Consider the following 27,951-nt stretch of genomic DNA (forward strand, 5'->3'; position numbering starts at 1 on the left):
TTATGACAGGCCCTTACAGCCAAAAGACAGAGGAGCCTTTATTCCTATTAACTTCTGCTAAATTCAAACCAATTTCCCAGAGATGAAAGGCAGTATGCTAACTCAGTTCTTCAATATTATATATTCCTCATTAGGGCAAGTTTCTATCATCAATTTACATGCTCTCTGAACTACTTGGGCATTATTACTTCAGTGTTCTTGTCAAGTATCAGAGCAGAAAACTTAGCTTCCTGTCTAGATATTAGCTGTCAACTTGGATCAAAGAGATAAGATAATGTTCCATCACACTGCTCCCTAAACAACTCTGTGTTGTACACTGGATTTGAGCTTAGTGTCAATGAAGAGAAAGAAAACATAGAAACTAGAAAAAAGAGTAGGCCATTCACCCCCTTGAGGCTGCTCCACCATTCATTATGATCATGGCTGACCATCAAATTCAATATCCTGATCTTACCTTCCTCCCCTTATCTCCAGATTCCTTTAGCCCCAAGAGCTAAATCTAATTTCTTCTTGAAATCTCACAACTTTTAGTCTGCGGTAGTGAATTCCACACATTTACCTCTCTTGGTGAAGAAATTTCTCCTCACCTCCATTCTAAAAGGTTTACCCCTTATCCCCAAACTACGACTTTTAGTTCTGGACTCCATCACGTCGGGAACATTCTTTCTGAATCTACCCTGTCCAACCCTGTTAGAATTCTATAGGTTTCGATGAGATTCCCTCTCATTCTTCTGAACTCCAGTGAATATAATCCTAATCAATTTAGCCTGTCATCATATGGTGGACCTGCCACCTCAGGTATCAGCCTGGTAAACCATCACTGTGCTCTCTCTATAGTAAGGACACCCTTCTTCAGATAAGGACATCAAAACTGTACACAATGCTCAGGTGTGGTCTCACCAACACCCTATACAATTGCAGCAAAATGTCCCTATCCTCAAATCCTCTCGCTATGAATGCCAACATACAATTTGCCTTCTTTACTGCCTGCTGTACCTGCATGTTTACTTTCAGCAACTGATGCATGATGACACCAAGGTCTTAGCTGAGTATCCATCTCTCTCAATTTACACCTTTTCAAGTAATAATCTGTCTTCCTATTATTGCTACCATAGTGGGTTAACCTCATATTTATCCACATTATACTGCATTTGCCCACACACTGAGCCTGAAACATCTCTGCATCCTCCTGACAGCTCACCCTCCCACCCACTTTGAATCGTCTGAAAATTTGAAGACAATACATCTAGTTCCCCCTTCCAAATCATTAATATATAATGTGAACAGGTCCTAGCACAGATCCCTGTGAAACCCCTGCGGATCAGCAGGGTAAATACATGGTGTTATGGGAATTGGGCCTGAGTGGGATTTTTGTCAGTGCAGATTCGATGGGCCTCCTCTGCACTGTAGGGATGCTATGATTCTATCTTACCTGGTGACTGGACTTGAAGAATTATTGACCCCGAGCGAGCATGTCCCTGTATAACCCATTCATTCTGGGGGCTTGAGACCCATTCCTCTACGTTGCAAAAGTAAACACCGCTGTCACTTAGCGCTGCCTTCTGTATTATCAACTTGTACATGTTATAGGAGGCCTTCACACTTTGGAATTTCATCTTTTTCTGAGGATTTGTAAGCAAGTCTCCATAGTACTGGACGATATTATGTCGATCGGTTTTGAGGAGCGCTGTCTCCTTGGCCTTTGGATCCTCTTCGTGTTGAACATACCATGTAACTGAAAATTGTGATTGTGTCTGAGTCTGGTTGGTAATATGACATTCAAGTACAACAACATCATCTGCATTGCTCGATACAGTTACATTATTATCCTCGAGCTGTAGGTTTGCATCTGTAGAAGTGGCACAAGACAAAAGAAAGATAATGAGGCTTTATTTGGAAGTGAGGAATATTGCCGTGCATGTTGATGTTAGACTTGGGGAGAATGTACACATTACAAGAAGCTAGAATATTATTTTCTTCAGGGTTTAACAGTAAATTCTGCTTTGATCTAATTATCGCGTTACCATTGCTTCCCAAAAAGATGATAGCCACCTGGACAATGCAGCTAGTTTAGACAGTGTTGCTTTAGAAACTAGAAGCAGGAGTACATCATTTGGCCCTTTGAATTTTCTTTCCACCGGGCCAGTGATTTGGCTACTAATGCCAGCAAAATTGGTGTTTTTTCATAATTAGGTAAGAACCCACTCCAACTCCCACTAGACTAATCAACTCATTAATATATATATATGGTATCAGTCACAGTATTGATTTTAGAATTTCAATCTGTTGAATAAGCACACATAATTAATAGTACTGCTTATGTGGGGGTGAACTCCAACACATATGGGGCAGGAATCAATGCTGAAGAGTTGAATAGATTGCTGCAGGAGGTACTTAAAGGAGTGCAGACCTGTTTGGGGCTGAAAGCCATATTCCAATGAACTCAGAGTTGCCAGTTGCTGAGAAAGATATTTGTTGGTTTCAGTTTGACTGTCCCATGACCACTGCCACCAAACAGGGCAGCAGCAATTTCACAGCAGCATCATCACTTGCAAGTTTCCCTTCCAGTCACGCACATCTCAAGTTGGACATATACCACATCCCTTTTTTGTCACTACACAGCTGCCTACAATTGTCATTTATTCTGGTCCTACATGAGGCGGCATGATGGCACAGTGGTTACCACTGGTGCCTCACAGCGCCAGGGACCCGGGTTCAATTCCCGACTTGGATCACTGTCTGTGCGGAGTCTGCACATTTTCCCCGTGTCTGCATGGGCTTCCTCTGGGTGCTCTGGTTTCCTCCTGCAGTCCAAAGATGTGCGCATTAGATGAACTGGCCATGCTAAATTGCCCCTTAGCGTCAAGGGGACTAGCTAGGGTAAATGCATAGGATTATGGGATAGGGCTTGGGTGGGATTGTGGTCAGTGCAGACTCAATGGGCCGAATGGCCTCCTTCTGCACTGTAGGGATTCTATGGTTTTCTTCAATTTGTATGAACTATTTAAGAAACATGTTTACCTGCTGGGTGCACCTGAAGAATTGTTATTGCCGATGTATTCTCTCCCACTTTATACCAGATGTTGTTGGGATCCAAAAGCCACTCCTTTACATGACAATAGTAACTTCCGCTGTCATTCACATCAGTTTTTTGTATAATCAGCTTGTATACATCATTGGAGGGCTTCTCATTCTGGAATTTCATTTTCTTCTGAGAATCAGTTCGCAATTCCCCATAGTACTGGATAACATCATTGCCATCGATACTTAGAAGATTTTCCCCTTTCACATGTGGTCCCTGTGTCTTATTGAAGAGCCATGTCACTGAGAATCGAGAATCGTTTTGAGTTCGAGCCAAAATTCTACATTCAAGTTCAGTGATGTCTTCAACCCTTTTCTGTATCTTTGCAACTTGCTTGGTAAGTTCCAAAAGACTTGCTACACAAGTAGAAAAGACAGCATGTCAAAATAATTTCACTGTATCCCTTCACAACATTTAGGTTCAAGGTGAAGTGTGACAAGAGATCAGCCAATACCTAGCGATTACTTGAGTAGTATGAACTCACCTAATGATTTAAGAGAACACTCACTAATGAGTATGCTGTCCAGTTGAACTCATGGTACTAATGATGTTTTTATCGTAACTTTACACCTTAATTTTCATCCAGTTCTTTTATATAGCGATCTTACATTGACATTGGGTAAGAGGTTGAACCATGTGTGTTTAATCCTAAAATAATGTATTAGACTAAAGGACATCAGATAAATACATGCAATCTAATTTATACAAAAATTTTTCTGTAGTTAGTTACATGTGAGTGAGCAGAAGTAATTGACCTGTGTTAATGATCAAAAATCTTTTTATTGACTTTCTTTTGAAATCTATTTATAATCCAACTTTATTTCCTTGTGTTTAATTATAGTCAATTTATTTTGTTTGCCGCAGATTCACATTTTCCTTTCCTCTTGTCAGATACTTTTCCTTCCCACAAAGGTGCTGACTCCTGCTGAGATATGACTCAACAGATGCCTGCGGCTTTCCAATATCACGCTGAAGGCACCGTTTTCCATGTGTGTTCCCAGCCAGTAAGTGTCTGCAGGCTATTGAGGCGCTGACTGAGGACCCTGCAGCATGAGATAGATACTGGGGACAATTTTCCAACCCTGGTTGCCACGGATGCAAATCCATTATGGCAGTGGCAACCAATGTGCTGAGAAGATCTCAGAATGAGATTCTTCCACCTTCCCCTCTGCTGGCGATGGAAGCAGCTTCACTCCCAGTGAGGGCATGAACCCGATTTCCTTAAATTTAAATATCTTATTAAATAATACATAAAAAGCATTCTGCTATAGCTTCCAGATTTCCCATATGTCCCCCCTCCTCACCGCCAGCGTGACTTCACACCAGTAGGAATCACTACTGTTTCCACAAATGGAAACCAGTCATGATGACCACACTGGGAGCTTGGAGGTGCGTATAGCCCCTGGGTGGGAAGGAAAATGATTGGGCACTGCCCCCTGTCACCACCAACCTGGCAGTGCCAAGGGAGGGCCTTTGCAGATCTCCAATGGGGGCTTCCCATTATATGGGGGTGGTGATGGTTGGGGCCGGATGGGAAGAGATGCCTGCATTGCACTGCGGGAAGCGTAGTAGGATCTGATGCCCCAGGGCTGTGGGAGTGGCCTTTATAACTTCAATGCAAGATTGGGGTGCCCCATCTTGGTGGAGCTGGGATTGCCAGTGTCTTAAGGCCCTGCCCCTCAGGAATGATAGTGCAAACATTCCCCCCCACCTCAACTTCTTTTTAAATGACAAAATATCAGAAGATATGGAGTGAAAACTTGTCCCTCTCTCTGGGGAGAAATACACCAGTTTTCAGGCACTTTGCCATTTTTTGGGAAAATTCTGCCCACTATCTTTCTCTGATGTCCACACAGTTCTCCAGTAAGGGTCACTGCAGATACCCTGGCACAGCTTTTCCCCTTCCCCCATCCAGAGTCACCGAGCTCATTTTCTTTTCCCACACAGAGCTATAATTGGAAGTGACACCTTTTGGTGCATTTGGTTTAACTTCTCTCCTGCTCTTACCAACTGGAGTCATTATCTCAATTTCCTTCTTTCTCAGAAGGCAAGTTAATATCTCTTAATCTGCACACAGCAGCCTGTTTGTCCGCTTGAATTCATCTTCGATCCGATAAATACAAAAAAATTAAACTACAACCTTACCTGGGGGTCTAACTTTCACTTCCAGGATGTTTGATGTTGCACTGGCTTTCCTGACCCACTGGTTTGAATGATGCCTTCCCCATAACTCTGCGAGACATAGAAATTTCCCAGCTTCCAGCTTGCTGGCTCGAGAGACACTCAGCCGGACAGTATTGGTCACAGTTTTCACGACAATCATTTTTCCTTTGAAGTTCTCCGCCATGTCCCCCCACTTAATCGCAGTGTCATGGGTGAAAGTAACGAGGTGGTAGCTGTCATTGGAATTTGCTGGTTGAAATTTCCAGGATACAGATGCTGGCACATGGGTGAGACTTCTAGGTCCAATGGAACACCGAAGTTCAAACGTACCATAGTAATTCACATTTGGTGTCCGGGTTATTGCTGTGACTGCAAAGCTACTTTCTGTGAATATGAGAAAGAAAGATGAATTGATATCAGCAACTCTCCTGACGCCCCTTTAACCAATTCAAAAGCTTTTTGTACACAGACCACCGTTTCCACCCTGAATATGCAACTTGTCTGAGGGCTCAGGGGCCCTTTCGGGAATTCTAAAACTTTCCTTTGCTGAGCCAGGAAAAGCAGGAATGCTCCTCCTGGTTCTACAGGAAATTCTACAGCCTCCCCATTCTCCGGGATCCAACATCCCTTCCCTCCCTCTGGCATGCAGCCAAAAGTGCAGAGTGGTGGTGGCGGCAAGACCCCCTTCCCCTCCCCTAGAGGCCCCAAACTCCCTGTCTCGGCACTGTCCCATGCCCAGTAGGGAGGGTCTAGGTGCCCCCTAGACATCGGCACTTTGTCACTTGGGCAGTGCCGGGGGCCCAGGGGGCACCCCCAAGTGCCCTACCCTCTGGGGGGGGGCCTTGATTGCCCTCCCTTCACTCCAGCAGGGTCATGCCGCCAGTTCCCTGCAAGTGGGGAGCTCTACTCAACCCTGCCGGAGTGAAATACTTCTGGCAGTGGGGGAGAGGCTTGTGGGCCCGAAGATTTCAGTCCCAAGCCTGCTAGTGATATTTAAAGAATATTTACATTAGAGTTTGAATACATTAGGAGCTCTTCTTCGATTTCTGGTGCAGAGCTGATGGTGCTGGAAATCTGGCACCGGGAGATGTGCAGAGCCTGTGGCACCCAGCAGAGTGCCTGTGAAACAGCCTCCGCTATAGTCTCCCGGCCCGCTGTGCTGGATGGGAGAATCGCCTCCACGTTCTCTACAAAGCAATACAGAGGCTCAATAATCAAAGGTTCCTGCACTCCCACATCGTAGAATGACAAGATGCTTAATAATTCCCCCACTGGGTAGATTTCCTCTCTTAGTCACCCAGAGCACAAAAGGCCACCCGTGGTCTTTGGGCATTTTTTTTACTGATGTGTGGGGAAATGAGAGACGCATTCACACCTCCCGGAGATTTTCATGCGCCGCTTCAGCAGTCAATCACAATCCACCTACCCATTCGACCCATTGAGAATGATGCAAGGGACAAAATGACCCAGTGGAGAGTTTATTTTTATGAGAAGTTTATTACTGGAAAAGCAAGCAAAAAAATGGGTTCATTTTCTGCCCATAATCCACTTTCTTAAGTTGATAGTAAAATGCACCAAAATCAGTGAAGCTAATGAAAGATTCACTTGTGTCTGTGAATGAGAACCATCCTGTTAAAAACGCAATCTATGTCCAATTGAGAACCCTGAAATTACTTAAATCGAGGTTTCGTAGATATTCAACACTGAATTGCTTACCAAGGGATTTGACAGTCACTGCCTTATTGTCACTGACATATTCTCCAATTAGCCGCCAGTTTCCATTAGATTCTGCTTCCCATTCCACCACTTTGCAAGTGTACGTTCCTTGATCTGAAGTCAGGACATTATAAATATCTAATGTGAAGGAATCCGACTTCACTCTTGCCACTCTTACATTGCTGTTAATGACACGCTCCTGGTAAGGTGGATAAGTGACCTGGATACCATCTCGGTCCATTCCAACGATATCACTGTTTTGGTTCTGTTCATTTACAAACTGCCAGGTAATAGAGAGCTGACCATAACCTGCAGTTTCAGAATGAATATCGCAGGAAAACTGAAGATTATCACCTTCCAAGACTTCAGTACTATTACTGTTGATTACCACTTTAAGGTTGGCTTCTGTGAAATGACAAGAAATTACTATAATGTGAAAAATATATGGAGGCCTTGAATGTTTGGCAGAGAGAAAGTTCTGTGATTAATCAAGCATGCTACTGACATAATAACAAAGGTTTGTGAACATCAGCAGAGCAATAGCAACTTCCATTTCTATAATATATTTAACACGGCAAAAGGAGCATCTCAAAAGAAGACAGGCAGAGAGGTTTATAGAGGAAATTCCAGAGCCATCTGAAGCAAGGCTTCAATAGTGGAGCAATTAAAATCAGGAATTCACAACAGGTTCGAATTGGAGAAGCACAGGGATCTCAGAGGTTTGTTGGGCTGGAGAGGTTACACAGATAGGGAAGGGGCAAGACCATGGGAGCCATAACGTCCTGGCTCTTCAGCGCTGGATTTGCGGGATACCCTAAAGATGTGCTGGGGATTCCCTCTCTGAAGTTCCAGGTTTACCCAGCAATTGTTCAAAAGTGCTAACTTCCCCTGGCCAATTTTAGCTGGGTTGGGAACTTCAGAAGGCTCTGTCACTGTTACACTAATAGTTAGTCCGAAAGAGTTAGAAGAAATAGAAGCACTTCTAACATCAGCGTAACTGAAGACCCAGACCAGTCCCACATGGGACTCACCCCACTTTCCACAGGGGACTCCCCCACAGTATTCCTCATCCTGACTTCTGTCATCAGTCCGGGAATCCCTACTGTGCCCTGAACGGAACCCCGACCCATTTCTATCCCCTTCCCCACTAACAGGCCCCTGCCCCCATCCCCACCTGACCTGACCCGCCCCAGCCCAATCCAACCCAGCTGAATAACTCCCTCCCACTCCCAGGCCTGGCTGTCTGACCCAAACCCAACTGGCTGGAATTGCCTCTACTCCCACCCCCTCCCCACCCTGACCAGCTGGACACCCCCACTATCTGACCTGACCATCCCCTCAACCTGACCCAAACCAGCTGGACTCCCACCCCACTACTTGACCTGATCTGACCTAAACCAGAAAGGTTAGGCAAGGCAGACACTAAGAAATCTAGCAGAGGTGAGTGGGTGTGGAGTGGCTGATTGCTATTCTGAGGAAGTTATGGCTCATGGAGGAATTTAAAACAAGGATAGATTTTTAAAATTGCAGTGTTGTTAATTGTTGAGCCAAGTGTAGGGTGATGGGTGAATGAGGTATTATCATTCTGCAGAAGGTGGACATTCAATTCTTCATGTCTGCGCCAGCTCTCTGCTAGTCCCATACCATCATCCTTTCTGTCATGGGCTGTATTGATTCAAATCCCTTTTGAAAGCCATAATTGAACAGCACGCTGCCTAGTACACTGTCTAGATCCTAACCACTTTCCATGTTAAGGTTGCTGCTACTACAATGTCCCCTGTCTCTTAACCCTTCCACCAATGGGAATAGCAGCACCTTGTACCTACTTTATCTAGACACCCGGGTGATTGAAAATCGAGCCAATGCCGATATACATTAGGACAGGAATTGGTCATGGGCAGCGACAGAAGTGCTGAGTGAACTTTCAGTCTGTTTTAGGTTCAGCCTGCTTTTCTTTCCTACTGGCTTTAATGGACAATAAAAATCAGGCCAAATGTAAACCTGGTCGCCATTTTGTTCCTCTGCCCAAGATAAACATCTATTCCATCGTGTCTGAGATTTCCACATTCATGCAGAAGCTGACCAGATAACCTGTCAGAACCAAAATACAAAACTGCTCCTAATATCTTAATCACTATCAAAGGCACAGTGGTTAGCACTGCTGCCTCACAATGCCAGGGAATGGATTTGATTCCTGGCTTGAGTCTGCACATTCTCCCAGTGTCTGCACAGGTTTCCTCCAGGTGCCCCGGTTTCCTCCCAAGGTCCAAAAGGTATGCTGAGTAGGTACACTGGCCACGCTAAATTCTCCCTCAGTGTACCCGATCAGGCACCTGAATGTGGCAACTAGGGGATTTTCACAGTAACTTCAATGCAGCGTTAACATAAGCCTACTACTAATGAGAACAAACTTTAAAAGAATAAAGTCAATTTGAATGTTTCTTACGTGGGCGCTGAACAGTGACCGTCACCTCCTTGGATTCGTTGGTAGAGAATGCTCCGGATGAAATTTTCACACTCTCACCCACCTGACAGTGATATGTACCGTCATCTTCCACTTGAACCTGGTATATTTTCAACACATAGTCTCTCTCGGTTTTCTTACTGATCATGACCTTTCCCTGGCTCTCTCTCGTTTTATATTCGCTGTGAAAGGCTGGTACTGCATTTGGTCCAATACGAACGATCTCATTTCTGTTCAAGAACCAGGCAACAGAGAAGAAGCGTTCTGCAAAATTCTGAGCTTCAACCGTGCAGCTTATTTCCAGTGAGCCTCCGACAATAACGTTGACTGCAGTGGCTTTAATCAGCGCAAGAAACACATTACCTGCAGTGAAACAAAATGAATATTATTACTGTGCCAGTCAGCATATGGGATTAAATCAAATGCCAAGTGAGAAAATTTGCTAAAATGTTAACCTGATGGAAGACCACTATTTCAATGTCAACTATGATGTAGTGTAGAAAAAACAGGGCAGTGTATAAATTAAATAGAAATATGGCCTGTCTTGCAATGGAATGGCTTCTGCTCTGCCCAAGACCGCAAGAAACTACAAAAGGTGGCGAATGAAACCCAATCCATCACGCAAACACTGTCTACGCTTCCTGCTGCCTCGGAAAAGCAGCCAACATAATTAAGGACCCTGCGCACCCCGGACATTCTTTCTTTTACCTTCTTTCATCAGGAAAAAAATACAAAAGTCTGAGGTCATGTTCCAACCAACTCAAGAACAGCTTCTTCCCTGCTGCCATCAGACTTTTGAATGAATATATCTTGCACTAAGTTGATCTTTCTCTACACCCTAGCTATGACTACAACCCTACATTTTCCACTCTTTCCTTTCCTTCTATATGAACAGTATGCTTTGTCTGCATAGCACGCAGGAAGCAATACTTTTCACTATATGTTAATACATGTGACACTAATAAATCAAATCAAATTGCTTTAGTGAAGAGAATGTACTAAAGTTGGCATAGTGACACAGTAATTAGCACTGCTTCCTCATAGTGCTAAGGACTTGGGTTGGGTGCCCGGCTTGGATCACTGTCTGTGTGGAGTTTGCACATTCTCTCCGTGTTTGTGTGGGTTTCCTCCGGGTGGTCCAGTTTCCTCCCTAAGCCTGAAAGATGTGCTGGTTGGGTGCATTGACCATGCTAAATTTTCCCTCAGTGTACCCGAACAGGCGCCGGAGTGTGGCGACTAGGAGAATTTCACAGTAACTTCATTGCAGTGTGAATGTAAGCCTTCTTGTGACTAATGAATAAATAAACTTTATAAACTAAAGTCCTGATGACCCAAGGAGGTGCTCCTTACTCACTTTGCTTCCTGTTTGAAACACAAGCTGTGAAATTGCACAAAGTTGCTGGTCCATTACTAAATTATAATGAATTCAAATCGTATTTCCTACTTGACTAGAGGTCCCGAGGGCACACAGCAGCGTATGCCATGACTGAAGAGGGAGAATGGAATGTGGACGGAGATTAATGGAACAAAATGGGATGGAAGCAAATGGATGTAAAACTCAAACATTAGAAATTTCTGTCATGCCTCCTTATCAAAATTCAGAGACTGTCACTAGCTGGGTATTGGCAGTTTTCCAAAGCGAGTCAACAAGTGTAATTAGTACACTTGCCTCTAAGTGGTGTACCCTGGACCATAAAGGTTACTTTTAAATTGTAACACACTTTCTCTGGTGCAAACTGGAGAGGGCCATTGAAGCTGAAATTGATCACATCAGCAACTGAAGTCTGCTGAAGGTTAAGAGTGGTGATTCACTCTGTGCATTAACATAATACTGCTGCTCATCAAAAGGTCAGTGATTCAAACTTCAACAAAAGAGCTTCAGTTTATGTATCTCAGACTGTTTTCACTATAATTAACCTGTCTGGTGCATTATTATGTGTTATGATCTCCTGTCACCACCACTATTAGTCACAGTCGTTCCAAACCATTCAATGCTTGTCGTGCAAAGTTTAACTGAGACCGGGGTAAAATAGGAAAGTTTAAAAATCTAACTGTTTATGGTATCTGCAATTTGTCGCCAAAAGATCACACAATGTAACTGTACACATGCAAATTCTTATTTATAGCCTTTTTTTGCCGTATTTGAATAATCAGAAGCTAAAGTTTGATTTGGTTCAATTGAATTGTGGAATCTGAATGTGCTAAGCTCTTTGACCTCATTCAGTGTTTTATTCCAGATAAAAGGTACTGTTTGATCCATTTGCCAATACCTAGGACCCAATGTCTACAGTTCTCAATTGGTTCAATCTGATAAATAGGTGCATGTTGGATGGAACTTGTAGAATGTGTATATATTGCTATAATCTATCCACAGGAAGTGTTGGTTGCGTGAGAGTTCTCACCAGTGTGGTTATAGTGCGGAAAAGCTGCTGAAGATTTTATAGTAAACCATATAAGCTGTAGTCTGCTGAGAGAGGGTCTGCTCTTGCCAGCACAGAGAATGGTCACCAGATGCACCAGAATCATGATCTCTGTTGCCAAGGCCCTGTTACAACCCAAAATGGAAACAAATGTGAGGGAAGCCTTATGAAATGTTGACAAAGAGGGGAAAGATACTATCACTGTAACACCCACAGATTCTGCACTCTGGAGCCGGGCCAGACAGTCAGAATGAAAACCACATGCAGCTATGACAAATTGGCAGCAGTCCACAACAAAGGCCCCCAACCAAACAGTTGCATGGATGCCTCAGATGGTGCCCTGTATATCAGGAACCGGTGGTATCATAACCAGCACTGCCAACTGTCACAGAGGTTGAGACAGAGTCCACAATCTGTGTCCCCTGCGCTAGTGGAGACAGAGCCCCTTCCTACTTCTGCCACTGTGCATACCCCAGGCACACCTGCTGCCTTGTGGACAATAACCCGGGTGCATCCCAAAGTGATGTAATTATACACTTGAGAAGCTGAGCAGACCAAACCCAAGCTTAAGGACTCTGGACTGATTTAAGTGTATGTGTGTGCTGTTTTCTTCCAGGGGGTGGGACACAACTTGGGCTTTGCACCAGTTTTTGTGGCCTAAGCTCATGCTCCATGCAACTTAAATATTCAATAGTTTGTTACTGCATTCAATATTGATCTTTACATGTAGGTATGGAATGTACCCACTAAATGGGGAAGATGTACAATGTGTATTCATATATGTATTGCTGTGACCTGTACACTGGAAGTGATGTGTTGGTAGCATGGGAGTTCTCACCAGTGTGGCTGCAGGCATAGTGTGTAAGAGCTGCTGAAGATCTTATGTTGAACCATTTAAGTTGTTGTTCATTGTTATCATTCCTACACAACACAGCAACTTTACAGAACTGATTGAAATGTGGACTGCAGAACTGCTATACAGGTCCTGCAGTATTAAGATCAGTGAAGCTCTTTCCCAAGGCTGCCTGTAGTTTATCCCAGTGCCTTTCAAACTGGATTAAATAATCCATTCAACCCTAGAATGCCATGCTTTTCTGACTACAGTCTGAACATCCATGGGAGAAGCATCCCTGTCCTTAGATGTGGAGTTTCATGGTGGATCTTTCTGGGGGAAAAAAATCCACTGGACCATAGCAAAAGCGTCCAAAAGATTTAACAAACAGGTTTATTGAACAGTAATGACACACTGCTCCTTATTACCATTCTGAGTGTTAACTTCTACACTATGCTTGATTTTATCTGTTCATGGAGTGTCTCCCTGTCATCTCCTGACACCTTCAAATGGGTCACACAAAATCAGCTCAAAAATAGCTTTTAGAAATATGGCTGGACTATCTCAAACCCAGCAAACAGTTGCCAATCAACCAAAATATAGATAAATAAATCCAAAGGATATTTGTATGTAGGGGTGGCATGATGGCACAATGCTTATCCCTGCTGCCTCAAAGCACCAGGGACCCGGGTTCAATTCCTGGCTTGGGTCACTGTCTGCATGGGGTTTGCACGTTCTCCCTGTGTCTGCATGGGTTTCCTCCGGGTGCTCTGGTTTCCTCCCACATTCTGAAAGACGTGCTGATTAGGTGCATTGACCCGAACAGGTGCCAGAGTGTGGCGACTAGGGGAATTTCCCAGTAACTTCATTGTAGTGATAATGTAAGTCATACTTGAGACTAATAAATAAACTTCTTTGAATTGAACGCTTTTTCCTTGCTGTTAGACAAGAGATGCAGAATAGGCAGGTGGATTTTTCAGATTGGTTGGAATCCCACAGAAGGAATTACCCACAGCCTGTGCTGATCCCTGGTTTTCTCTGATCAGCCTCATTTAAATAATTCAGACAAATTTCCAGTGAATTTCCATCTGCATCAGGGGCCCAGCCTCCGAGCCCAGTGAGGAAAGCCCTCCTTTCCTTCGAGGGACCGAAGACAAAATAAACCTGTTTCCCTTGCCCCCATCCCCCCTCCAATTTTTACAGTTGCTGGGCAGAGGATTACCCAGATCTCTCAGGAGAATTTACAATTTCAATCTCCCACCCCTCTCCATTATTCACGCAACCACCTTGCTTTATTTATTTTGTGAAATGACAAAAAAACCTTTTACCACAATTAACAAGCTCTTTGAATAGGCAAAGCCATGGGGGCGGCACGCTGGTTAGCACTGCTGCCTCACAGCTCCAGGGACCCGGGTTCAACTCCAGCCTCAGGTCACTGTCTGTGCACATTCTCCATGTGTCTGCATGAGGTTCCTTTGGGTGCTCTGGTTTCCTCCCACAATCCAAAGATGTGCAGGTTAGGTGGACTGGCCATGATAAATTGCCCCTTAGTTGTTTCGGGGGACTTAACAGAGTAAATACATGGTGTCACAGGGATAGGGTCTGGGTGGGGTTGTTGTCAGTGCAGGCTCAATGGGCCAAACGGCCTCCTTCTGCACTGTAGGGATTCTGTGATTCTATGTTTGAATGGACATATTCAGTATCTGCTGGTTAATCATATCAGAAATAGGAGCAGGCCACAGGGAGGTGGGAGAATAATTCACAGCCCGAATTTACATTGTCTCTGCCTGTCCCTGAGGTACCCAAACTGAAAGATGAGCTTACTTTCTAAAAACTATCCAGGTTGTGAGTGTCAAAACAAGCTGCAACATTACGACGATACACCAGTGACCAAAATGTTCCATATCTGCCATAGACATCACACACCTCGGCACTGTGCTGCTCACTGCACTGCAGTGTATGTTCTCTCCCAGCTGGAACCAGCTACGTCTAAAGTTCGGGACATTTTCTGTGCTTTAACAGTTCTTCCAGGCATGGTAAACCTATGAAGAAATTTACTACCTTGAAAAGCTAACAAAAGGGGGCTATTCCTTCAAGTCACTGCAGGACTTCAATCCTGTAGCAGCAGTTGAGTTCTTGGATTGCCGAGCTGCCTGTAATCAGAGGCATGTCCAAGGGCAGAAATTCACCTCCGTAATACTGATGGGGCTGACCTTATTTTATTTTTATTCTCGCGTGACCTGACCAAACTTCGACCTGATTGTAGATTCTTTACCTGAGGGTCCAGATTTCCTTTCCTAAATCTCGCAGTAGTGTATGTAGAGTAAAAAGAGTGAATTTCCAGCTAAACAGTCTTTTTCAACACCACCGCAAACTGCCAAAATGCATGTTACAAATTTCAATCACATGCTGCACGTGATTTTCTCACCACAGTGTGTGAAGTTGACACATTATGAAGCTGTAGCTGTATAAATTTAGTGCTTAGGAGTCTTACCTATGCTTTTAACATTCACCGTGGTCCTTTCAGTACGTTTTTTAGTCAGGTCATGCCAGGATTTGTCCAAGTCTTGAATCCATTCAGTGCCTTCACAATAAAACTCTCCCTGGTCTGAAATCTGCAGTTTGGAGATGGTGAGTTTGAATGAAGTTGCTCCAATCCTATCCAGTCGAACATCTCCTGTTGCCTGTCTCTGCCTATATGACTCTCCAGGGCGTAGGATGAAATCTCTTGATAGCGAGATCACCTCGAGACTCTGATCCCCCTTCTGTAGGTACCATGCGACAGCCACGTGCGTGTGCTGTGATGTTTGCTTGGATACTTCACAGACCAGTTCCAGGGAGTCACCTTCAACTTTATCCAGGGTCTGGGGTGCCGATATTACTCTAAGCGTGTCGGGAATGACTGTAAGAACATATGTTTTGAGCATGTTTTTCAGGATGCACAATGGATAATCATACTTTGTATACAAGAATGCAATATTTCCATAATGTTAAAAAGGTACCTCAATTCATCACATATCAGGCCTTCAGCTCTTTCATAATATGACATTGTGAATAATACCATGGACAAACAAAACTCTGAAGGGGCAATCCTATCAAAAAAATTCTAAGCCCACGCCAGGCGGGAAAGGGGGAAGAGTTTCAGATTTTTTTTTAGCGAGGCCACAAGTCCAACTTATTCATTCTGTGGAAAAAAAACCCTCAATCTGGTTTCTTCCTGTAAGGTTGAGGGGGGCGGGGGGCAGGGTCTAAATCACTAAAAAGCCAGCAGATAGCACCAGAGGGCACAATTGTGCTTGTGCAGGTCTCGGCCTCTGCCTCTACAGCTGGCCTTCATGGCCTGGTAGCCCCACACCCCCCCTACTGCATGGGCCCCGTGGCCATTCGTGACCTCCCTCTGCTGGAACAATTGCTCCCCTTGCCTGGTAGGCAGTGCCAGGGTGCCAGGCTGGTACTGCCCAAGGAACACCTCCCCTTATCCCCTATCTCCTGGGGGTGGGGGCTTCAATGGCTTCCGATTCTATTGGCGAGGTTCACACGTCTGGTGTTGTAGAAAAACTCTCCCAGCAAGGCCACACGGGCAAGTGAGCCCGGGCGATACCGTTCCGGGTTTGTCACTCCATTTAAAATTGAACTTAAATAATTTGTTCAACCTTGCACCCATTTCCCAGATATCCAGTGCTGTAAGAGGCGAGAAATCAGGCGGGAACCTGATTTCTTGGCTCTCTTACTGGCTCGCCCCACACATTAACTGGCGGGACACAATTACCCTTAAGACTCCGTGGGACCAGTTGCTATGGTGAATTACAGCCTCTCCCTCTATTATTTTGGCTTGTGCTCAAATCCATTCGAGAAAGAGATGGTTGCACTGTATCTTAATATATTAACAAACCCTACCTCTTGGGCATTTCCAATGGCTCAATAAATCTAATGTTGTACTGTATATACCTGACCATCCATAGTCACAAATATCCTCCGCAACCTTTGGCTAGAATGGGAGTACCCAGGATTCTCCTTTGTTTCCTCCTTTCATGGGGTGTGGGCATTGCTGGCTAGGCCTGTATTTATTGCCCATCCCCAGTTGCCACCGAGAAGATAGTGGTGGGCTGCTATCCTGAGACCTATCGAGCGACCCCTGTTGCAAAGTGTATGAATGTGGGTAAGAATTAGCTTGTACTTAAGGACATCTGAAGTTTGCGTAGTCTGCTGAGCCAATTGATTCACTAATGATCTTTAGGGAAGGAAACCTGACTTTCTGAAATGATCCTGCCTATGTGTGATCCTAATTCCACACCAATGGGGCTCTCTTAACTGCTATCTAAACCGCGAGAATGATGCCAGGGATGAAAGACTTCTCAGGCGGGGGGAAACTAGAGAAACTGAGATTTCTGTCCTTACATCAGCGTAGATTACAGAGAGATTTGATGGAATTATTCAAAACCTTGAAGGTATTTGACAGACTAAGGAGCAACTATTCCCAGAGGCAGAAGATCAGTTATCAGAGGACAGAGATGTTGGGTAATTGGCAATATGAATCAGAGGTGACATGACTAAGCTTTTTTAAAATTCGTAACAAGTTGTTATGGTCTGGAATTTACTGCTTGGAAGGTGGTGGAAGCAGATTCAATTATAACTATCTGAAGGGAATTGGAGAAACACTTCAGAGTGGCACAGTGGCACAGTGGTTAGCACTGCTGTCTCACAGCTCCAGAAACCTGGTTCGATTCCCAGCTTGGGTCACTGACTGTGTGGAGTTTGCACATTCTCCCCATGTCTGCGTGAGTTTCCACCAACAGTCCAAAGATGCGCAGATTGGGTGCATTGGCCACTCTAAATTGCCCCTTAGTCTCCTGGGATGCATAGGTTAGAGGGATCAGTGGGGTAAATAGGTTGGATTATGGGGATAGGGCCTGGGTGGGATTGTTGTCTGTGCAAACTCGATGGGCCAAATGGCCTTCTTCTACACTGTAGAGTTTCTATGACAGTTGATAAGTAGCAAATTATAGGGCTCTGAGGAAAGAGCAGAGGGTGGGTCTAATTGGATAACACTTTAAAGAGCCTGGAGTCAAATTACCTTCTGTATTGTATCATTCTGTAATTGTACAAACTGAGCCTCATGATCTCTGGAGTTCAATACAACAATTTGATTATTACAAATAACTTGGAACACAGCAGAAGCAACCAATTCAGCCCTTCAAGCCTACTCCGCTATTCAATCAGATCATGGCTGATCTCTTCAAACACCGGTATGATTTGTATTACACAATACATCTGATCTTGTTGATAGTGAATGTGTTCCCCATTCTCTTCACTCTTCCCAGCAAATCAGAAAGACATTTGCCTACTTATAAATAAGCAAATTGCATATGCAGGAAATGTATTTGATGCATTAAGTCATGTTTAATTGGATTTAAAATAAACAAATCAGTATGTTTAACAATAACGTGTCCCTACATGTTGGTAAATTTTGTATTGTGAACTATGAGCTCATTAGGATTTAATGCCCTGGTCTATAATTAGATTTTATAATGTTCCATTATGTTCAAAAAAGGTATACAATTGTGCATTTATTTGTGCATGATAAGATTCACAATGATGTGTTGAACTTGGATAGGATTGCTGGGTACCTTTTTTGCTGCATTTCAGATAAATTGCAATTGCACACAGTCGCCTGTTCAATTGGGTGCAAGTGTCTTTCTGCGTACTTACAATAAGAATGATGGTCAGGCATATTAAAGCCCTGAAAACAGAAACAGAACAGGTGAGAATGTTTGAATAACCCACCTGTTAAATTCATCATGGCATGGTAGGACCCCCAGTATGCGCTGTCTGTGTTGGGGGTGAAGCACTCATATTTCCCTTCATCTGTTTTCTGCAGCTTTGTGATGTGTAACTGCACCGAGTCTCCTTTAATCCTCTCTATGTAGATCTCATTATTCCGCACCCTCTTTTCATACACGGCATAGGAGAAATCAGAATTAACCGTACTGATAATCTGGATTTTGAGTCTAGGCTCAGTTTGTCGAAAGATGGACCACTCAAAGTTCTGTCCTGAAGACCCCTGATAGCCACTCACATCACACTGAATTGTTACGTGACTCCCCTCGGCCCGGACTAGGGGCCCTTTTGGTAGCTTCACTTCTCTCTGAGCAGCACACAGATCTATAATCAAGATGGAAAGACAAAAAATATTTCAACTCATTTTTCTCAGAATGAAAACAACATTAATAAAGAACAAGTCTGAATTTTATCACAAATAACAGAAAATGTTTAAATCTCGTATTTAGTTTGAGATGGAAAGCAGAAAGAAGGAGGTACGCCCTCAATGGCTCACAGAATTCTCTGGTGAAGTTACCAATGCGGACAATTGTTTTACTAAATATTTGCTTTGTGTGCAATAATGTTGGTGAACAAATTCAAAAAAGAAGCAACCTTAAGCTAGAACGAATGAATACCGGTTTTCAATGGAACATGATTGAACTAGAGATGATGTAAGGGAACTTTTTTAATGCAGTAGTATTTGGACTGCACTGCCCGAGAGGAAGTCGATTACAGAATACAGTGGTCTTCAAGTGGAACCTGAATAAATCAGCTAAACGGCCTCCTTCTGTCTCTTACATTCCATGAATCTATTTGTGTGTTATTTCAGCAAAAGTTTTAGCTTATTTATTTCATAACACAAGAGTTTTACGTATAAAATTCGGGCACTAACCTAACCCTCAGAATCACACAAGTGGACGTGGGGCATGTGTCCCAATTCATTGTGTCCTCGCAACTTATTTTGGGCACGAGTCAAGCATTGGAAGCGTGTCCGTCGACAATCAAGAAACCAACTTAAATTAAACAACAATTGACTGGGATTTTATATTGCCCATCTACATTTACATTGATGACAAAGCAGTCTTTAGGTTTCAGCTGAAACCTCAATTCAGAGCAGGATAATAGGCCAGGGCTCAAGTAAAAATTTAAGTTAAGTCTTTTATTTGTTGGTCACAAGTCGGCTTACATTAACACTGCAATGAAGTTACTGTAAAAATCCCCGAGTAGCCTCACTCCAATGCCTGTTCGGTTACACTGAGGGAGAATTAAGCATGTCAAATGCACCTAATCAGTACATCTTTCAGACTGTGGCAGGAAACCGAAGCAGCCGGAGGAAGCCCACAGGGACATGGGGGGAAATGTGCAAACTCAACACAGACAGTGAGCAAAGCCAGGAATTGAACCCAGGTCCCCGGCACTGAAGAGGCAGTAGTTCCAACCACTATGCCACCTGAGGTCTATGTATGATTGTGGCCTGGACACTGGTGGCACTGTTTTTCCACTGATTTGTTTCTGCAGTCTCCAGCACTTGTACCCCTGAAACAGCACATTGGAAACACCAGCCCACACATTCCCTTTTCTTGGTGCCTGCCCTCTTCCTGCCCTCCCAGGCAGCACTCAGCCTTTTACACAGCATATTTCACACTGGATGGCCAATAATTTGCCATCTCGCTGAATATCATGTTAACAATGCCACATCAAGCAGGTATGGTTTCACATCCGCCTGCGCAGACTTCAGACCTGCCCTCAATGTAAAATTCAGGCTGAGATCATTGTTAAAATAGTTGAGACAAAAATTTGGCACAAATGCATTAATTAATAGACAGAAAATTGCACACAGGAACCTGAAGGTTTCTCATCATGGAAGAAAGCTTGTGTTTGGTTAGACAACTGGCCTATAGATGCAGGGGCTAAATTGGATAGCCCTGAAATCGGTGTGCATGGATCATGATGTGCAAGTCCAATGTAATGCAGGCTATATGTAAACCTTGTATATAACCTGATGGATATTCATAAAAATACCAGCAAAGTGAAGACACCAGCAAAGCCTGATGGTTAAAAGGACTAACTCTGCATCAGGCTAAGGATTGTGGGAGCAGCAAAGAACAGGATGTGTAGCTATGGAATAAACATGGGAATTGATTGGGCTGTGGCTGGTGCAACGTCTTGAACTGACAGTGATTGGACACAGATTTGTGTGTTGTGTTGCTGAGAGAATTATGACCCTCTGACAGGGGCACAACTCTGTATTCCTGACCAAAAAGACAGTGGTTGATTCCTGCCTATCCTTGGAGTACTTGACTGGAAGCATGACCAGTACCAGCAGGATCTTTTTAAGGACAGATGTAGAGACATCAACAACAGTAACACAGGATTAACCACTGTAGAAGCAGTGCCATTATACTCATTACAAACAATGTGGCTTTGGAAGCAAATGGACATTTTTGAGAATTCACGCTTTCCTTAAGTGTCTGGTCTTCTTGTAGATGGTTCAGAACCTCAGATCGTGTTCCATGGCAGATGCACCATGGACCAGTATGTCATCCATGTGACATGTCACAGCTTTGAGGTCCTGTGTAACAGTAAGTAATTTCAGGTGTCAAGGTTATACCAAACAGTAAGCAATTAGAGCAAAAATCTGTTGAATGAAGGTTATTTGTAATTTCAGTTTTTCACCAAACCGCACCTGCCAAGAGTTGCTAGTGCTATCAAATTTTGTGAACCTTGTACTGTTGGACAGCTTCGTCAAGCTGACATCAACGGAGGACATTGAGTGCATTTCTCTCGCTATGATCTCAAGCTGAGCCGAGTCCACACAAATGCAAAGGGATCTTTTAGGTTTCAGAACGAGAATTATTCGGGAGCAGCACTCTTTAGGCTTAGTGATCAGAGAGAGGTGATTCTCACTCTGATCAACTCTTCCAGCTGTAGTTAGATCTATTTCATCATTGGATATAGCATCATTCTGGGTGGGAAACAGAACAGGTTTAGCACCTTTTTGTAAAGTAATACTATACTTAGTCTTCAATCTTCACAGATCAGTAAATAGTATTGGAAAGTGCTTTCTGAACTCAGACCTAGGTCCATGCTGATTGACTTCCTCCAACTTTATGATTGAGATCTGCACAGACTTTTTGATTTTGAAGAGTTTATTCTTGATTCTATGAAACATACAATGTTTCCAGTCCCTGTTCTGGAGAATTGCCTGCAACATTTGCTTGACTTGTAATGTGATGCCTTCTCAACTGTATAACTGGGTTTATTTCAGCTTCAGGCAATGTGTTAATAACCAAGCTTCTTTGTCTGATAAGACCATTACATACGGTCTGATATCTAGTTTAAATCTGGCAATTTGTCGATTGACATAAACATTTGCATTCTAGAATGTGAACTTGAGGGTCACTGATCTCATAGAATCTAGACTCATATAAATTACAATGGAGACAGAGACCGTTTGGCCCATTGAGTGTGCACTGACCATAATCCCACCGAGGCCCCATTCCCATAATCCTTCATATTGACCTGACACTAGGGTTAATTTAGTATGGCCAATCAACCTAACCCGCACATCTTTGAACTGTGGGAGGAAACCGCAGCATTCAGAGGAAAACCACACAGACACGAGGAGAACATATAAATTCTACACAGACAGTAACCCAAGGCTGAAATTGAACCCAGATCCCTGGCGCTGTGAGGCAGCAATGCTAAGCACTGTGCCATCGTGCTGTCAATCAGGAAACATTTTTGTCCCTCTTGCTGAACTTCCCCAACCTCATTAATAGCCTTGTGTATGAAGACTTTTTTCCTTTAACGTCTTAAAGTTAGCAACTTTACTTCAGCATATTGTCCCAAAACATTGCTTTGTTCCTCTTACAGAGGAGGCATTCTGCAGTGCTTTCAGGACACCGTGCCTATCAGTCTTTCTGGCATCAAAGTGCCGGCATGGTTTGATGTCTTGTCATTTTCCTCCAGACTGTTCCTTCTTTTACATTCCTGGACTTAATAAACAGTATAATCACTAGTTTCCTGAGGCAAGGTTTCTCCTCACCTCTCAATATTGTCCTGTTGTTTAACTAACCAGCTGTACTGCTGGGGCAACACGGAGTAAAAATTTGATGGGCATCCATACAGGATTTACTTGGTGCCAGAAAGTCTGTTGTCAAGGGTCATGGAGGAGATTGGCTCCAATTTGGCACAGCGCTTTGCACAAGAGCTTGAAGCAATGGCCAATTCTGCAGCACCAGTACCCCCTCTGCCTTTGCCAACACCCCTCAACCAACACTGGGGTCTGTTTGACTGACCCTGACACAACCAGGTAAGTTGGGTCCAGGGGCTAGTATACATGGCCATTATTTTATCTTCTTCCTCCAGATGCAACTCCAGCAATGGCCACATCGCCCAGTGGCACTGCTGAGCTGTCAGCTCTCCAATTGGTACAGCAGCTATTTGGGGCGGGATCCCATCTTTAATAGGTTATATAGTATAAATACACACACACACACACACACACACACACACACACAAACAATTCACTTTTAAAATTATTTTTGCACTGTGGCACAGTGGTTAGCACAGCTGTCTCACAGTGCCAGGGACCTAGGTTTGATTCTGGCCTGTGTGAAAGATGCTTGTTCTCCCTGCAGCTATGGGGGTTTCCTTCGGGTACTCCGGTTTCCTCCCACAGTCCAAAGACATGCAGGTTAGATAAATTGGCCATGCTAATTTGCCCCTTAGTGTCCAAAGATGTCAGGGGGCTTAGCGGAACAAATACATGAAGTTATGGGAATAGTACAAAGGTGAGCCTGGGTAAGATATTTTGTAGCTTACAAAATGTAAGAGTTGGTGCAGTTTCAATGGGCCAAATGGCCTCCCTCTGCATTGTAGCGATTCTGTGATATCTATGATTCATAAAACGATCTGGGATATTTACTGCAGGGTCGACAAGATTATGGTTTGTAACTGCTGGGCTCCCAGGGATCATGTCAGAACAAGGGTTGAAAATGTTGCCATGGTAAATTCACAAACAAATGGAACAGGTGGTGCTAAACATACAAAAAAATGGGCAAAAAGGTTCAAAGATATTAAACACAAACTTTCTCTTTTTCTGGGCCATCAATGGAATTCATTTATTGCTATTCTTTTTAATATACTGACCTATATTCCCCGTGAACATTTTGTGGAGTACAAAGTCCTAACCCACGATGCAGTGTTTGCTGGCCAATGCCTCAGTTTTCACTGCAGCACAAGCAGAAGCCACCCAACATCTGCGTGCCACAGTGAAAGCTCAGACTGGGCTGGTGCAAGCCCAGCTTGGTGCCAGGCAGGTTTGGACTGCTGCCATCATGGCGGTGGATGCCAGTATTCAAAGGGGCTGGCAGGCTCTCACAGCGTCTGTCCTCTTATTGCTGAGGAAGCAGCCCAGAGGAGCGTCAATGGCTCCATGGAGCAGGAATCTGCTGTCCATTCTCAAGCTGACACCACTCATACTCCCAGCACTGTCCACTGTGCCAGTGCCTTTGGAACGTCTGGTTATTGAGCCAGCCCAGGCAGCTGCCACACATGCACCTGAGGCTGAGCCTCCCACACCCCAAATTGCTCGGGGTCATCCTGCATGAACCATTTGCTTAGAGTCAGCAGTTTTACACCAGCCACTCTGCAGCCACTAGAGCAGCATTGTGTAGGAGCACCAGGTCAGACAAAGGCCCCCACAAGACAAACACAAGAATGCACAAGGGTGCTTAGTTGAATTTCGTATAGATTATTTGACGCTTTGTTGGATAAAGTCTGTATAGAATGATTGCTTTGTTGTCTCTTGCAGGATTGGTGCCAAGACGAATGTGTAGCTCTGTCAAGATGTTTAGTAAAATGGAGAATCATGAAGAACAGGGAATCTGGGGGCTTATTCATGGGAACTGAAATCAAATGAAGCACTCACAGGCAGTCCATCTTGAATTTGAACATATCGGCTGCCTTCTTCCTTTCCCCTCCTCCTCCACCACTTCCTCTCGAGGTCCTCGCTGAACCTGGGTAGAAGGACTCTAACATCACGATGGTCACGTGTTGGAGGATATAATGGAGCGCCAGGAATTGCAGTACCACTCTGGCTCCTCCAGAGACATTGAGTCAGCAGAACCATTGTTAGTTCTCTCATGGGTGTTCCCTCATGGCAACTTGGTTCTCATTTTGCGAGTAGGCCATATGAGGACAAGTTGCAGACAGTAGTCATTAGCCTGGTGTTGGGCCGATAGCATCCAACACAAAGCAGCCTCCCTCTGGTTTGTTATGCTAGCTGACAGATTTCAGCCTGCAGCAGTCGGCTGTTCCACATGAACCATGGCTTCCAGGAGAGCATGCACTCACAAGCATGGGGTTCTGAGTGTGGCCACACGACAACTTTACATTTAGTGATAGGTAATCTTTACTGTTTCCATCCAACTCAGCATTGCAATACACTGCCACAACGCAAGGACAGTATCCAGGAAAAACCACTTGCTACACCTCCTCCTCCCTGTATTCACAGAGAATACCATCCTCTCCTGGCTTACAGAACCTCCAACACTTCTCTGATGCAGTGATAAATGACAAATTTGGAGATGTTAGCTATGTACCTCCTGTTCCAGCCTGGAAGGATCCAGTCAAGTAAGGGCCATGGCATTGTCCCTGTGTTTAGGCTACAGATCTGGCTCTGAGAGGTGACAGAGTTCTGTGACCTTCTCCTTTATGAATCACTGCCACTGAACACTCACTTAGCTCCTGGTTTAGGTATGGGAGGACCTCCCGGAAGACCTTAAGTGGTTTTCCTGCTGAGGACTCATCTTTCCTTTGGAGAAAATGGTGCACTTAGAACTTTCACAGTCACAAGCAACACCTTCCCCACATAACCTACAATTTGTTCATGATCTTTTTTAAAGAATGTTGGTGGTGGAGTCCCTCACATTACTCACAGCTTCAGCTGTATGCGTTTAAGAAAAAGGCATCAACTAGAGCAGTGACACCCAAAATAGCAGGTCTGTCTCAGTGGTAGACACTGACTGACGCCCGATCTGCCCACTCTACAAACTTCAAACATTTTTTGTTAACACCATTACAGTGCAGAAGAAGGTCATTTGGCCCACTGAGCCTGTACCAACAGCAATCCTCCCAGGCACTAACCCGTAGCCCCATGTATTTACCCTATTAATCCTTCTGACATTAATTGGCAATTTAGCCTGGTCAATTAACCCAAACCTGTGGGTGGAAACTGGAGCTACTGAAGGAATCCCACGCAGACATGGGGAAAATGTGCAAACTCCACACAGAGAGTGATCCGAAGCTGGAATTGAACCTGGGTCTCTAGTGCATCAGGCAGCAGTGCTAACCACTGTGCCACCCTTTCTTAAAGTTACAAAGCCAATGCTCAAGTGGACTGGTCAGATCCAAATACATTCGTTGCTTGCTCCAAAAGCCAAATTGAAAATCCAATTGAATCCAATTCGAGATTCCCGTTAGAGACACAAACAAGATTCAAGCTGACAAGATAAGGGATTGCACCCCATCTTGGGCTTGATTTTAGCCAACATGCTCTCCACTCTGCATACTTTCAACCAATGCATGTAATGGCTGAACACCTTCACCAAGAAGGCATTCAGAGTGGGCTATGCCAAGAGCTGACACCACATTGTTACACAACCAGTATCTATAGCACTGAAACCACCGGCACGGTGGGTAGAAATTTTTCAGTTACAAGAGGTTACAAAATCTGAAAGGACCATTTCTGTTTAAATCAGAATGAAATCATTCATGATTTTATTGTGCGGAGGAGGCTGTTGAAACAAGGAGAGTTTACTGAAAGAGCAGATTGGTTGATGTGACAGTTATGGTTGGGGAAGGAAGTGGCAGCAGAGGAATAAATACTTCATTCATTTGCATTTTGTCAGGAGCTCTCTTTCCGATTAAAGACAGAAAATTCTGAAATGCTTATAGTGAACAGGCACTGCTGAAAACATATAAAAGAAAAAATGGTGATGTGTATCCTTACTTTATGAATAGACAGTAAATAAACTGGTATTAACATTACCATTCCAACAACAAATACTGCAATATAGTCCCAGAGGCCTTTTTATTTTCATATAGACCTGATTTTTCCCCCACTTACATCCTGCATACTAAATTTTAAACTACATAATAAATATTAAATACAGATTGTTGCCTTAATAGAGTTAAATTCAACTTTGAATTGATTACACTTAGATTGACTTCCCTGGGTGGGCATGCATGGACTTGATTTTGCAATATAGTACTTCTCTCAATTGTTCTGCTAATCCAAGGTAGGGGTGAGATCATTTGAACACAGGAGAGGTTCGATAATTGATCTGATTTTTAAAGTGCCGCTCATTTATTCTATACCCCATGCTGCCAATCATTAACTTGACAAGTCCATTTAACAACTCCAGTTTTTTTATATGCATTCAAGGGATGCGGGTGTCACTGACTGGGCCAACATTTATTGCCCATCACTGATTGCCCTTAAACTGAATGATTTGATAGGCCATTTCGGAGGACATTTAAGAGTCAACTACATTGCTGTGGGTTTGGAGTCTCATTTGAGGCCAGCCTGGGTAACGACGCTAGTGAACCAGATGGATTTATGACTAGCAACAATGGTCTCCTGGTCATCATTAGACTTTTAATTCCAGATTTTTATTGTATTGAAATTTCACCATCTGCCGTGGTGGGAGTCAATTATGTTGGGTATCTGGATTACTAGTCCAGTGATAATACTGCAGTGGTACAGTCATTGGACTAATTATCTAAAGGTCCAGGTTTAAAATCACACCACAGCAGATGAGGAAATTTGAATTCAATAAAATAAATCTGAAATTGATATTATTGATGACTGTCATTAGAAGAAATTAGAAGTCAAAGTGTCAGTTGCAGGGGAAGTTGTGTTGATTGAGAGTTCCTGGGGACTATAGGCTATATTGTTGAGAATTGATACGGTGCAGAGGGAGGCCATTTGGCCGATTGTATCTGCAGCCACTCTCCAAATGAGCAATTCACTTTGTGCCATTATCCCCCCTTTTCCCATAACCTTGCACATTGTTCTTTTTCAAATAACAGTCAAACTCCCCTCCAAATGCTTCAATTGAAGCAGTCTCCACCACACTTTCAGGCAGTGCATTCCAAACCTTAACCATTCACTGTGTCAAAAAGATCAGCATTTCTGTCGCTTTGGCTCCTTTTGCCAATTACTTTAAAGCTGTGCCCTCCATTCTTGATCCTTTCACTAGTGGGAATCGTTTCTCATCTACTCTATCAGACCCCTCATGATTTTGAATGCCTCTATTGGAGTTCCTCTCAGCCTTTGCTTCTCTAAGGAAAACAGCCCCAGCTTCTTCAATCTATCTTTGTAACTGAACTTCCTCATTCTTGGAACGATTCTCGTGAATCTTTTCTGCGCTCTCTCCTACGCCTT

The 27,951-nt window shown here is 43.8% G+C and overlaps 1 protein-coding gene across 1 annotated transcript in view; it reads right to left on the reverse strand.

The window, feature by feature from the left end:
• Positions 1-27,951, reverse strand: part of LOC145353229 (immunoglobulin superfamily member 3-like) — a 43,963-nt gene that overhangs the window by 12,526 nt on the left and 3,486 nt on the right. The window contains exons 2-8 of the mRNA XM_080203776.1: positions 18,462-18,839; positions 15,172-15,579; positions 9,408-9,788; positions 6,962-7,366; positions 5,228-5,629; positions 3,022-3,438; positions 1,433-1,849 (exon numbers count right to left, since the gene is read on the reverse strand). Of these exons, the coding sequence (XP_080059902.1) occupies positions 1,433-1,849; positions 3,022-3,438; positions 5,228-5,629; positions 6,962-7,366; positions 9,408-9,788; positions 15,172-15,579; positions 18,462-18,839 (2,808 nt within the window). The remainder of the gene's footprint in view (positions 1-1,432; positions 1,850-3,021; positions 3,439-5,227; positions 5,630-6,961; positions 7,367-9,407; positions 9,789-15,171; positions 15,580-18,461; positions 18,840-27,951) is intronic.

The sequence above is a fragment of the Carcharhinus amblyrhynchos genome, chromosome 15, assembly GCF_965287045.1.
Source record: "Carcharhinus amblyrhynchos chromosome 15, sCarAmb.v2.hapA, whole genome shotgun sequence".
In the NCBI taxonomy this organism is placed as follows: domain Eukaryota; kingdom Metazoa; phylum Chordata; class Chondrichthyes; order Carcharhiniformes; family Carcharhinidae; genus Carcharhinus; species Carcharhinus amblyrhynchos.